This window comes from Calonectris borealis, chromosome 23 (assembly GCF_964195595.1).
Source record: "Calonectris borealis chromosome 23, bCalBor7.hap1.2, whole genome shotgun sequence".
Taxonomy (NCBI): Eukaryota; Metazoa; Chordata; class Aves; order Procellariiformes; family Procellariidae; genus Calonectris; species Calonectris borealis.
In genome coordinates this window covers 7,707,384-7,720,282 of record NC_134334.1, presented here as the reverse complement: position 1 = coordinate 7,720,282, position 12,899 = coordinate 7,707,384, and the positions used below count along the sequence as shown (strand labels likewise).

General features: G+C 67.2%; 2 protein-coding genes across 2 annotated transcripts in view; one reads left to right on the top strand and one right to left on the bottom strand.

Moving 5' to 3' along the window:
* The window catches only part of HSPG2 (heparan sulfate proteoglycan 2), a 58,972-nt gene extending 48,309 nt beyond the window's left edge, over nt 1-10,663 (bottom strand). The window contains 9 exon segments of the mRNA XM_075171916.1: nt 952-1,077; nt 1,300-1,407; nt 1,410-1,459; nt 2,357-2,415; nt 2,510-2,538; nt 2,541-2,618; nt 3,103-3,186; nt 4,760-4,892; nt 10,553-10,663. Of these exon segments, the coding sequence (XP_075028017.1) occupies nt 952-1,077; nt 1,300-1,407; nt 1,410-1,459; nt 2,357-2,415; nt 2,510-2,538; nt 2,541-2,618; nt 3,103-3,186; nt 4,760-4,892; nt 10,553-10,612 (727 nt within the window). The 5' untranslated portion in view covers nt 10,613-10,663.
* SLC2A1 (solute carrier family 2 member 1) overlaps nt 1-12,899 on the top strand; it is a 159,163-nt gene that overhangs the window by 39,665 nt on the left and 106,599 nt on the right. The gene's annotated exons all lie outside the window — the stretch shown is intronic.

The following is a 12,899-nucleotide window of genomic DNA, read 5'->3' as shown; positions in this document are numbered from 1 at the left end:
GGGGGAAATGGGGGTGCAGGGGGGGTTTATGGGGGTTATGGGGGGAAATGGGGGTGCAGGGGGGGTTGTGAGGGTTATGGGGGGAAAATGGGGGTGCGGGGGGGGTTTATGGGGGTTGTGGGGGGGAATGGGGGTGCGGGAGGGTTACGGGGGGGAAATGGGGGTGCAGGGGGGGTTTATGGGGGTTGTGGGGGGGAAATGGGGGTGCAGGGTGTTGGGGGGGTTATGGGGGAAATGGGGGTGCGGGGGGAGGTTGGGGGGTTATGGGGGGGAAATGGGGGTGCAGGGGGGGTTTATGGGGGTTATGGGGGGAAATGGGGTGCAGGGGGTTGGGGGGGTTATGGGGGGAAATGGGGGTGCGGGGGGAGGTTGGGGGGTTATGGGGGGGAAATGGGGGTGCAGGGGGGGTTATGGGGTTATGGGGGAAATGGGGGTGCAGGGGGGGGTTGTGAGGGTTATGGGGGGAAAATGGGGGTGCGGGGGGGTTTATGGGGGTTGTGGGGGGGAAATGGGGGTGCAGGGGGTTGGGGGGTTATGGGGGGAAATGGGGGTGCGGGAGGGTTATGGGGGGGAAATGGGGTGCAGAGGGGGTTTATGGGGGTTATGGGGGGGAAATGGGGGTGCAGGGGGGTTATGGGGGGTTATGGAGGGAAATGGGGGGGCAGGGGGGGTTTATGGGGGTTATGGGGGGAATGGGGGTGCAGGGGGGTTATGGGGAGTTATGGGGGGGAAATGGGGGTGCAGGGGGTTGGGGGGGGGTTATGAGGGAAATGGGGGTGCAGGGGGGTTTATGGGGGTTATGGGGGGAAATGGGGGTGCAGGGGGGGTTTATGGGGGTTATGGGGGGGAAATGGGGGTGCAGGGGGGTTTATGGGGGTTATGGGGGGGAAATAGGGGTGCAGGGGGTTGGGGGGGTTACAGGGGAAATGGGGGTGCGGGGGGGGGTCTCACCGCAGCCGTCCTCGTCGGAGGCGTCGCGGCAGTCGGGCCGGCGGTCGCAGCGATATTCCCCGGCGACGCATTCGCCGCTGCCGCAGGTGAACTCCAGGGGGGTGCAGGCACGTGGGTGGGGGGTCACTGATTTGGGGGGGGGGCGGGGGGGGAACCAACACACACGACACAATCAGGGTGACCCCCCCCCCCCAATATCCACCCACCAGAAATTCGGGGGGGTGTCAAGACGCACCGCTGCGACCAAACGCTGTGATGCGCTACGGGTTAACACGGGGTCCTCCGAGGCCAGAGCCCCCCAAACCCCCCCCCCCCGAGCCCCCCTAAATCCCCCCTCCCAGTGCTCACCAGTCCCCAGGCGCCGGAACTGGAAGCCGTGGGGGGAGGTGAGGTAGGAGGCGATGGAGCCGGCGGCCAGGAGGTCCCGCAGGACCCCCCCCAGCTGCGCCTCGTCCCGTTCCCCTCCGAGCCCACGTCCAGCTCCACGAAGACGTCGCCTTCCAGCTCCCTGGGGGGGCGGGGAGGGGGTTAGGGGGGGTCAGCCCCCCGAAATCTCCCTCCTGCCACCCCTTCAAATCTCCCCCGCGCCCCCAAAACCGCCGCCGCGCCCCCAAAATCTCCCCCGTCGCCCCTAAATCTTCGCTGCACCCCAACCCTCTCCAGCACCCCCAAACTGCCCCTGCACCCCCAAATTGTCTCTGCACCCCCAAAACCTCGCCATCGCCCCCAAACCTCCCTGCACCCCCAAAATCTCCCCATAGCCTCCAAATCTCCCCTGCACCCCCAAACCTTCTCTGCATCCCAAACCTCCCCATCACCCCTAAACCCCCCACAGCCCCCCCAAACCTCCCTGCACCCCCAATGTCCCCTGCACCCCCAAACCTCACCTGCACCCCCAAACCTCCCCATCGCCCCCAAACCCTCCCCATCACCCCTAAACCCCCCACAGCCCCCCCAAACCTCTCCATCACCCTCAAACCTTCTTGGCACCCCCAAACCTCCCCTGCACCTCCAAACCCTCCCATCACCCCTAAACCCCCCACAGCCCCCCCCAAACCTCTCCATTACCTCCCCTGCACCCCCAAACCTCCCCAACCCCCTCAATCCTCCCATCCCCCCAATTCCCCCTGCACACCCAATTCCCCCTGCACCCCCAAACCTCCCCATCCCCCAGCTGCCCCCCAACCCCCCCCGCCCCCCAAAACCCCCCGAGACCCTCCAACCCCCCAAAACTCCCCAATGCCCCCCCAAACCTCCCCATCCCCCCCAAACCTCCCCATTTCCCTCAATCCTCCCCATCCCCCCAATTCCCCTGCACCCCCAAACCTCCCATCCCCCAGCTGCCCCCCCAACACCCCCCCCCGGCCCCCAAAACCCCCCGAGCCCCCCAAACCCCCCCACTCACTTGATGAAGACCACGCTGACCACCTGCTCCCCGGGCACCTTGTAATACTCTGACTCCAACTGGGGGGGGGGTGGTGTCAGAAAATGGGGGGGTCAGGGGGTTCCCTTGGGTGCCCCCCACCCCCCAGCACCCCCCCCATAACCCCCCCCTCACCGTATCCACCACGGCCTCGGAAACCTCCGAAATTCCTCGGATTCGGGGTCCTCCAGCCGCCGGCTGTAGTCGATGCTGCGGGTGAAGTTCACCAGCGCCCGGAAATAAACTGGGGGGGGGGGGTGAAAAATGGGGAGGGGGGGTCAAAAATGGGGAGGGGTGGCACCTGCACCCTAAAAAATACCCCCCTGTGACCCCCCCCATCCAGCTGTGACCCCCATCCAGCTGTGACCCCCCCCACACTGTGACACCCCCCCCCCCGTGACCCCCCCCCACTGTGACCCCCCCATCCAGCTGCACCCCCCCAATATTTGGGGGTGCCCAATATACATGGGGGAAAAAAGTGGGGGGGCAGCAAAGGTGGTGGTGGGGGTGTCCCCCAAAATGTGTCACTTACTCAGAGGGGGTCGTCCTCGGGCTCGGCCACCACCATGCCGCCGGCGCGGGGGGGGGCCGGGCGCTGCCCGCCGAGGAGGAAGAGGAGGAAGAGGAGGAAGAAGAGGAAGAGGAGGATGGAGAGGAGACAGAGCTTGAGAGCGGGGACAGACGGGTGACAGCCAGGGGCCAGGTGCCACCCCACGGCGTCCCCTTACCGGTGGGTGCCAGCCCGACGCCGGGTACGTGGGTAGCACTCGCCAGCGGCCAGGTGACGCCGCTGCCGTCCTCCCCGCTGCCATCTGCAAGGGGAGAGCGTGGGTGGCACTCAGGGTGGCACCCACGCAGGGTGACACCTACCCAGGGTGGCACCTAACCAGGGTGGCACCCACTCATGGTGACACCCACCCATGGTGGCTCTCACCCACCCGGTGCCACCTTACCATCAGATGCCACCAGGTCCCAGTGCCATCTGCAACAGGGACAGCACAGGTGGCATCCAGGGTGGCACCCACCCATGGTGGCACCCACTCAGGGTGACACCCACCCACAGTGACACCCACCCCTGGTGGCACCCACCCACCCCATGCCACCTTACCAGCAGATGCCACCAGGTCCCCGTGCCATCTGCAACAGGGAGAGTGCATGTGACAGCTAGGGTGGCACCCACCCATGGTGGCACCCACTCATGGTGACACCCACCCATGGTGGCTCTCACCCATCCGGTGCCACCTTACCACCAGATGCCACCAGGTCCCAGTGCCATCTGCAACAGGGACAGCACAGGTGGCAGCTAGGGTGGCACCCACCCATGATGGCACCCACTCATGGTGACACCCACCCACACAGTGCCACCTTACCACCAGATGCCACCAGGTCCCAGTGCCATCTGCAACAGGGACAGCGCGGGTGGCATCCAAGATGGCACCCACCCATGGTGACACCCACCCATGGTGGCTCTCACCCACCCGGTGCCACCTTACCACCAGATGCCACCAGGTCCCAGTGCCATCTGTGATGGGGACAACACGAGTGGCACACATGGTGGCATCCACCCATGGTGACACCCACTCATGGTGACACCCACCCACAGTGACACTCACCCCTGCTGGCACCCACTCACCCAGTGCCACCTTACCACCAGATGCCACCAGGTCCCAGTGCCATTTGCCACAGGGACAGCACAGGTGGCATCCAGGGTGGCACCCACCCATCGTGACACCCACCCATGTGGCTCTCACCCACCCGGTGCCACCTTACCACCAGATGCCACCAGGTCCCAGTGCCATCTGTGATGGGGACAACACGAGTGGCACACATGGTGGCATCCACCCATGCTGACACCCACCCCTGGTGACACCCACCCTCCCGGTGCCACCTTACCACCAGATGCCACCAGGTCCCAGTGCCATCTGTGATGGGGACAACACGAGTGGCACACATGGTGGCATCCACCCATGGTGACACCCACTCATAGTGACACCCACCCTCCCGGTGCCACCTTACCACCAGATGCCACCAGGTCCCAGTGCCATCTGTGATGGGGACAACACGAGTGGCACACATGGTGGCATCCACCCATGGTGACACCCACCCCTGGTGACACCCACCCACACAGTGCCACCTTACCACCAGATGCCACCAGGTCCCAGTGCCATCTGTGATGGGGACAACACAAGTGGCACACATGGTGGCATCCACCCATGCTGACACCCACTCATGGTGACACCCACCCCTGGTGACACCCACCCTCCCGGTGCCACCTTACCACCAGATGCCACCAGGTCCCAGTGCCATCTGCAACAGGGACAGCGCGGGTGGCATCCAGGGTGGCACCCACCTATGGTGACACCCACCCTCCCGGTGCCACCTTACCACCAGATGCCACCAGGTCCTCGTCATCGGAGAGCTGCGCGTAGTACCGGCGTCCCCGCGTCCCCCCGACGTGGTCGGCCACCGTGTCCTCGGGGAAGGAGGTCTCGGCCAAGCCCCGGGTGCCGCGGGTGACCTGGGGGACACCCATCACCCCCCCGCTGGGTGCCAGGCCACGTCACCAGCACCCGCGGCGGGGGGGAGGGGGGACGGACACTGGTGGGTGCTGGCAGGGCCAGGGCTGCATAGCTGCGCGGTGGAGTCACGGCCGGCGCGGCGCGGGGGGGGGGGGGGGGATGACCTCATCGCCCACCCACCGCATTCCTGCGCCGCCACGGCACCGCCACGGCAGCGGGCACACGCGTGTGCACCACTACATGCGTGCACCGGCACGGGGACACGTGTGCACGCCGACACGTGGCTGCGCACACGCGTTTGCACCGCTATATGCGTGCACCAGCACGGGGACACGTGTGCACGGCGACACGTGGCTGCGCACACGCGTTTGCACCACTACATGCGTGCGCCGACACGGGGACACATGTGCACGGCGACACGTGGCTGCGCACACGCGTTTGCACCGCTACATGCGTGCACCAGCACGGGGACACATGTGCACGGCGACACGTGGCTGCGCACACGCGTTCGCACTGCTATATGCGTGCACCGGCATGGGGACACATGTGCACACTGACATGTGGCTGCGCACACACATTTGCACCGCTACATGCATGCACCGACACGGGGACACGTGTGCACGCCGACACGTGGCTGCGCACACGCGTTCGCACCGCTATATGTGTGCACTGGCATGGGGACACATGTGCACTCCGACACGTGGCTGTGCACATGCATTCACACCGTTCCATGCATGCAGCAACACGGGGATGCGTGTGCACAGCAGCATGGGGCCATGCACGTGTGTTTGCACCGTTACATGTGTGCACTGACATGAGGATGCGTGTGCAGAGCGGCGTGGGGCTGTGCACAGACGTTTGCACCATTGCACGTGTGCGCAGCAGCATGCGGCTGTGCACGCGTGTTTGCAGGACTACACGTGTGCACTGACACAGGGACACGTGTGCACAGCAGCACCTGGCTGCGCACATGCGTTTGCACCGCTGCATGTGTGCACCAACACGGGGACGCGCGTGCACGGTGGCGTGGGGCTATGCACACGCATTTGCACCGCTACACGTGTGCCCCAACACACAGACACGCGTGCACATGAACCTGGTTGTGCACATGCATTTGCACCGCCACAGGCATGCGCCGACACGGAGATGCACGTGCCCACCAACATGCAGCTGTGCACATGCATTTGCACCACAACACGCGTGCACCAACACGGGGAGGCGTGTGCACGCCAACACGTGACTGCGCACACGCGTTCGCACCACCACGTGTGCGCGCCAGCACACACGCGTGCGTGCACCCCAGCTTGCACGTGCCTTTGCACGCCGACACGCAGGCGCGTGTGCACGCCGACACGTGACCGCGCACACGCATTTACACCCCCACACGCGTGTGCAACGCCGACACGTGACCGCGCACACGCAGTCGCCCCGCCACGCCTGCCCGCCAGCGCGCGCGCCGTGCTGCGCGTGTGCCTTCGCATTGCCGGGCGTGTGCCCGCGTTGCTGCACACGCGTGTGCACCGGCGCCGTCCTGCGCACCTGCATTCGCACCCAGCGCACGGGCGGGTGCCCCCAGCACCCACTGCGGTGCCAGCGGCGGGTGCCCCCCACCCCCCCGGCGCCCGCCCGGGCGAGGAATCCGTCGGGGCAGCACTTTGCTGTGCAAACAAGCGCCAGGGGGATTAAGCGGGTGCTGGGTGGGGGGGGGGGACACAGAAGGGGGACAAGGAGGAGGGGACCTGGCACCCCAAGGGAGTCTGGGTCTGGGTGTGGGCACCCCATGGGTGCCAGCCCAGCCCCGGCTGCTTGGGAAGGGGAGGTGGGGTGGGGGTGGGGGGTGCAGAGGGGGAAACTGAGGCAGGGAGGAGCCTGTGAGTGCACTGAGTGCGTGGGTGCTCTGCCATTGTCCCCCCCATACGTGCACTGAGTGTGTGGGTGCTCTGCTAGTGCCCCCCCCACACATGCACCGAGCATGTGGGTGCTCTGCTGCTGCTCCCCACACATGCACCGAGCGTGTGGGTGCTCTGCCGCTGCCCCCCACACATGCACCGAGCATGTGGGTGCTCTGCTGCTGCTCCCCACACATGCACCGAGCATGTGGGTGCCCTGCTAGTGCCCCATACATGCACTGAGCGTGTGGGTGCTCTGCCACCGCCCCCCACACATGCACTGAGCGTGTGGGTGCTCTGCCATGGCTCCCCACACATGCACTGAGCATGTGGGTTCTCTGCTGCTACTCCCCACACATGCACTGAGCGTGTGGGTGCTCTGCCCCGGCTCCCCACACACGCACCGAGCGGGTGGGTGCTCAGCGCCAGCAGGCAGCGGGCCCCATCCCGGGCAGACGGAAGGGCAGCTGCCTGTCCCGTCACCGGCGGTGACCGGGGAGGGGACAATCACCCCTCTCCTGTTACCGGAAGCCTCCCCGCGCCGCGGCCCCGCACCCGGACGCCTGGGTTCCCCCCGCCGCCGCCGGGGCACCGCGCCCGGCCGGACGCCGCCGCCGCCGCTCACATTTTCCACTCGCCGGCCCAAATCCTGCCCCGCACCCTGGGGAAAAGGGGGGGGGGGGCGAGGAAGAGGAGGGTGAGGAAGCACCACCCTGTCCCATGTACGGCTTCGCCCGATGAACCTTGAGCCCCAAATTGCGGGGGATCCTCAACTCCCCCCCCCCCCCAAAATCTGGATGTGCCCCCCCTCCAAATCTGATGTACCCCTCAAAATCTGGAGGTTCCCCGGCAAAATCTGGATGTGCCCCCCTAAATCTGGATGTTCCCCCCCCTTTACTTCATCCGGGTGAGGAAGAGGAGGTGACGCATGGCAGGAATAATAACCGGGGGGGGTTATTAATAGCAGCCCCCCCCCCAGCTTTATTGTTCCCCCAAGGTCGAGGTTAAAAGGTGTTTCCCCCCCCACCCCACCCCTGCCCCCCAAAAACCTTCCTCCTCCCCGGGGTGCTGAGCCACCCCCGCCTTTGGGGGGGGGTTGGGACCCCCTGGGTTTTGGGGAGGGGGGGGTGCCGGTGCAGCTGGCGGGATGCTGGTCCCTGGAGGGGGGGGGGGCGGGGGGGTGTCCAGGCAGCTGCCTAAACCCCCCCCCCCGTCCCCGGTGATTTGGGGGTGCAGCTGCGAGGTCACGGTCACTCCCGGGGGGGGGTTCCCCCCCCCCGCTGCATTCCTCCCTGCTGGCATTGCCTAATTTATCCCAAAAAAGCTGGATTGGGGGGGGGGGGGGGGGCCGGGAACGCCCCGGGGGCACCGAGGAGACCCAGGCGGCCGGGCCGGGCTCCTGCTCTTCCTCCTCCTCCTCCTCCTCCTCCTCCTCCTCCTCCTCCTCCTCGGCCGGGCCATCTTTGGCCATGGGAAAGAGCCGAAGCGCACCGGGAGCGCGCGGGGCCACGTGCGCTGGGGACCCTGGGGGATCCCGGGGGGAGGGGATCCCCCCAATTGTCCCCAAGTGTCCCCCCAAGTGTCCCCACGGGGGGGGGGGGGGGGACACGAGCCCCCCCCCCCCCCCCCCCCCGAGGCGTGGGGAATGAGCCACACGAGCGTGCACAAGCGTGCAAGAGCGCGAATGGAAGCGGGAGGGTGCTGGGAGCGCCCCGGGTGGGTGCGTGTGCGTGCACACGCGTGTGCGTGGGCCCCCCCCCCCCTTCTCTCCACCCCTTCCCCCCAGGCCTGGCGATCTTATCGCACATTCCTGCTGCGCCCTCCCCCCCCCCCCCCCATTAACCCTTCGCAGCCCTCGGGTGGGGGGGGGGGCACCCCCATCACCCCCCCTCCCCACGCCGGACACCACTCCCCTCGTGGAGTGGGTGGACCCCCCCTTCATTTTTTTTAGGGGGGGGGCACATTCCTCAGCATCCCGGGGAGGGGGGGGATATTGGGGTGTCCCCAAATCCCCCCTGTCCCATAGCGGAATGGGGTTGGGGTGCAAAGTGGGACACCCCCCCCGTCCCCACCAACACCACCCCCCCCCCGGGACGTGCGTGGGAGCCCCACGGAGGAGGGGGGGGGCAGCCCTGCCAGCATGGCCCCGAGTAACAAGGCCCCCTCTGTTCTCAGCCCTGGGCACCGGCCCAGCCCCCACCCACCCCCCTGCCCCCCACCCCCACCCCGACACAGGGGGGGCCCCCCCCACATCACCACCAGCCCCCCCCTACCCTGCTTGGGGACACCCCCCCCTCAAATAGGGGGTGCCCAGCCCCATGGCGCAAACCGCCCCTGGGGGGGGGGCACCCAGAGGTGTCACCTCCCCACCCCTCATTGCACCCCTCCTGGGTGACACCCCCCCCCCAGGGGCACCCCCAGACGCAGCCCCCTCCCCCCCCGGGGGGGGGTATTTTGGGAGCGTTATTTTTAGGGTGGCCGGCGCCACCCATCACCCTTTAAATTTAGCCGGGGTGGGGGAGGGGAATAGGGGTGCGGGGGGGGCGGGCAGCACCCCAAAAGCAAGACGTGGCCCCCACCCAGGGCGAGGGGGGCAGTGGGGTCCCGGGGGGGCCCAGCTCGACCCCCAGGGTCAGGAGCCCATGGGTGGCTTTGGGGGATGATAGGGACCCCCCCCCTCCACCCCAGGGCCTGGGGGACCCCAATTCTCTGAGGGGATGGGGCAAGGGGACCCCCACGCGCCCCTGATCCCTGGGGGACCCCAAATCCCTGAGGGGACACGACATGGGGACCCCCTGTGCCCCAGCTTCATGGGGGACCCCAGTTCCCGGATGGGACAGGGCATGGGGGACCCCACATCTCCTTGGTGCCTGGGGGGGACCCCAATTCCCTGACGGGGCAGGGCAGGATGCTGGGGTCCCTGCATCCCCCCGGTACAGGGGGGGGACCCCAATTCCCTAAGGGGCCAGAGCAGGGTGATGGGGACCCCACATCCCCCCTGTACGGATGCAGACCCAGCATCTCCTTGGTGCCCTAGGGGACCCCAATTCCCTTGGGGACTGGAGCAGGGTGCTGGGGACCCCTCTAGCTCCGGAGGGGACCCCAATTCTCTTCGGGGACATCACAACCCCCTCAATTCCTTTAAGGGACCCCAACTCTGCGGGGGGACCCCAACCCCTCTTAGGGGACGCCAACGCCTCTAAGGGGACCCCAACCCCTTTCGGGACCCCACCCGGGGGACCCCAATTCCCTTCGGGGCCATCACAACCCCTTCAACTCCTTTAGGGAACCCCAACTCTGTGGGGGGACCCCAACTCCTTAAGGGGATCCCAAGCCCTCTTAGGGGACCCCAACTCCTTCAGGGGACCCTAACCCCTCTTAGGCGACCCCAACCCCTTTCGGCATCCCCCCCGGAGGACCCCAATTCCCTTCGGAGCTATCACAACCCCTTCAACTCCTTTAGAGGACCCCAACTCTGCCGGGGGACCCCAACTCCTTCAGGGGACCCCAACCCCTCTTAGGGGACGCCAGCTGCTCTTAGAGGACCCCCAACTCCTTTCGGGACCCCCTCCCGGAGGACCCCAATTCCCTTCGGGGTCATCACAACCCCTTCAACTCCTTTAGGCGACTCCAACTCTGTGGGGGGACCCCAACTCCTTCACGGGACCCCAACTCCTCTTAGGGGACCCCAACTCCTTTCAGGATCCCCCCCACCCCACCCGCGGGGGACCCCAATTCCCGAGGGGCCGGGGGGGGGGGGGGACACTCACTCCGAGGAGGGCTCCGAGCAGCAGGAGGGCGCCCAGCGCCGCCGCTCCCCGCGGCCCCATCGCCCCGCTCCGGCCCCGCCGCTCCGCTCCCGGCCCGCTCCGCTCCGCGCCGCCGCCCGCCCCGGGGCCCGCCCCGCCCCTCCCCGACCCGCGCGGGGCGGGGCCACCCGGGAGCGCGCCCACGGGTGGGGGGGTGGGGGGGGAGGGCACGAGCGCGGGGGGGGACGCGGGGGGGGGGGCAACTCTGGGAACTTGCAAGGGGAGACGGGGGGGGGGCGTGGGGACACCGGGGGGCACCTCTGGGAACTTCCACGGGGACACGGGGGGGGGCGTGGGGACCCTGTGCGGCAGCTCTGTGAACTTGCACGGGGTCACGGGGGGGCGTGGGGACACCGTGGGGCAGCCCTGTGAACTTGCAGGGGGACACGGGGAGGCGTGGGGACACCGGGGGGCACCTCTGGGAAATTGCGGGGGGACACGAGGGTGCGTGGGGACACCGAGGGGCACCTCTGGGAACTTGCACGGGGACACGAGGATGCGTGGGGACCCTGTGCGGCAGCTCTGTGAACTTCCACGGGGATACGGGGGGCGTGGGGACCCTGTGCCGCAGCTCTGTGAACTTGCAGAGGGACACGAGGATACGTGGGGACACCGGGGGGCAGCTCTGTGAACTTGCAGGGGAACACGAGGGTGCGTGGGGACCCTGTGCGGCAGCTTTGTGAAGTTGCACGGGGACACGAGGGTGCGTGGGGACCCTGTGCGGCAGCTCTGTGAACTTCCACGGGGATACGGGGGGCGTGGGGACCCTGTGCCGCAGCTCTGTGAACTTGCAGAGGGACACGAGGGTGCGTGGGGACACCGGGGGGCAGCTCTGTGAACTTGCAGGGGAACACGAGGGTGCGTGGGGACCCTGTGCGGCAGCTCTGTGAAGTTGCACGGGGACACGAGGGTGCGTGGGGACTCTGTGCGGCAGCTCTGTGAACTTGCAGGGGGACACGAGGGTGCGTGGGGACACCGGGGGGCACCTCTGCGAAGTTGCAGGGGGACACGAGGGTGCGTGGGGACACCGAGGGGTACCTCTGGGAAATTGCACCTGGACACGAGGGTGCGTGGGGACACTGGGGAGCACCTCTGTGAACTTGCAGGGGGACACGAGGGTGCGTGGGGACACCGGGGGGCACCTCTGTGAACTTCCACGGGGACAAAGGGGTGCGTGGGGACACTTGGGGGCAGCTCTGTGAACCTGCAGGGGGACACGCAGGGGCGTGGGGACACCGTGGGGCAGCTCTGTGAACTTCCACGGGGACACGAGGGTGCGTGGGGACCCTGTGCGGCAGCTCTGTGAACTGGCATGGGGACACAGGGGTGCGTGGGGACACAGTGGAGGACAGGGGGAGCACCTCTGTGAACGCCCACAGGGACACGGAGGGCGTGGGGACCACCAGGGGGTGCATGGGGAGAACCTCTGTGAACGCCCACGGGGACACGGGGGGCGTGGGGACCACCAGGGGGTGCATGGGGAGAACCTCTGTGAACGCCCACGGGGACACGGGGGGGCGTGGGGACACCATCTGTGCCACATACCCGGGGACACAAATGTCCGCAGGGTCGCGGCTGTGGGAGGTGCCCACAGAGATCACGGGGGTGACACAAGGGCGCCCACGGGACACACGGTGCACCCGTGGAACCCCATGCACCTGGTACCCCCCATAACCCCTGGGCACGTGTGGCAGTGTGGGGGCTACAGGGGGTACCAGGGGCATGGGGCAGTATGGGGGCTATGGGGGACAGGGGGTTATAGGGGCTATGGGGGGCACCAGGGGCATGGGACAGTATGGGGGCTATGGGGGACACAAGAGGCTATAGGGGCTATGGGGGTACCAGGGGCATGGGGCAGTATGGAGGCTATGGGGGACAGGGGGTTATAGGGGCTGTAGGGAGCACCAGGGGCATGGGGCGGTATGGGGGCTATAGGGGACACAAGAGGCTACAGGGGCTATGAGGGTACCAGGGGCATGCGGCAGTGTGGGGGCTACAAGGGGTACCAGGGGCATGGGGCAGTATGGGGGCTATAGGGGCACAGGGGGTTATAGGGGCTATGGGGGGTACCGGGGGCATGGGACAGTATGGGGGCTATAGGGGATACAAGAGGCTATAGGGGCTATGGGGGTACCAGGGGCATGGGACAGTATGGGGGCTATAGGGGACACAAGAGGCTATAGGGGCTATGGGGGGCACCAGGGGCATGGGACAGTATGGGGGCTATGGGGGACAGAAGAGGCTATAGGGGCTATGGGGGTACCAGGGGCATGGGGCAGTATGGGGGCTATGGGGGACAGGGGGTTAT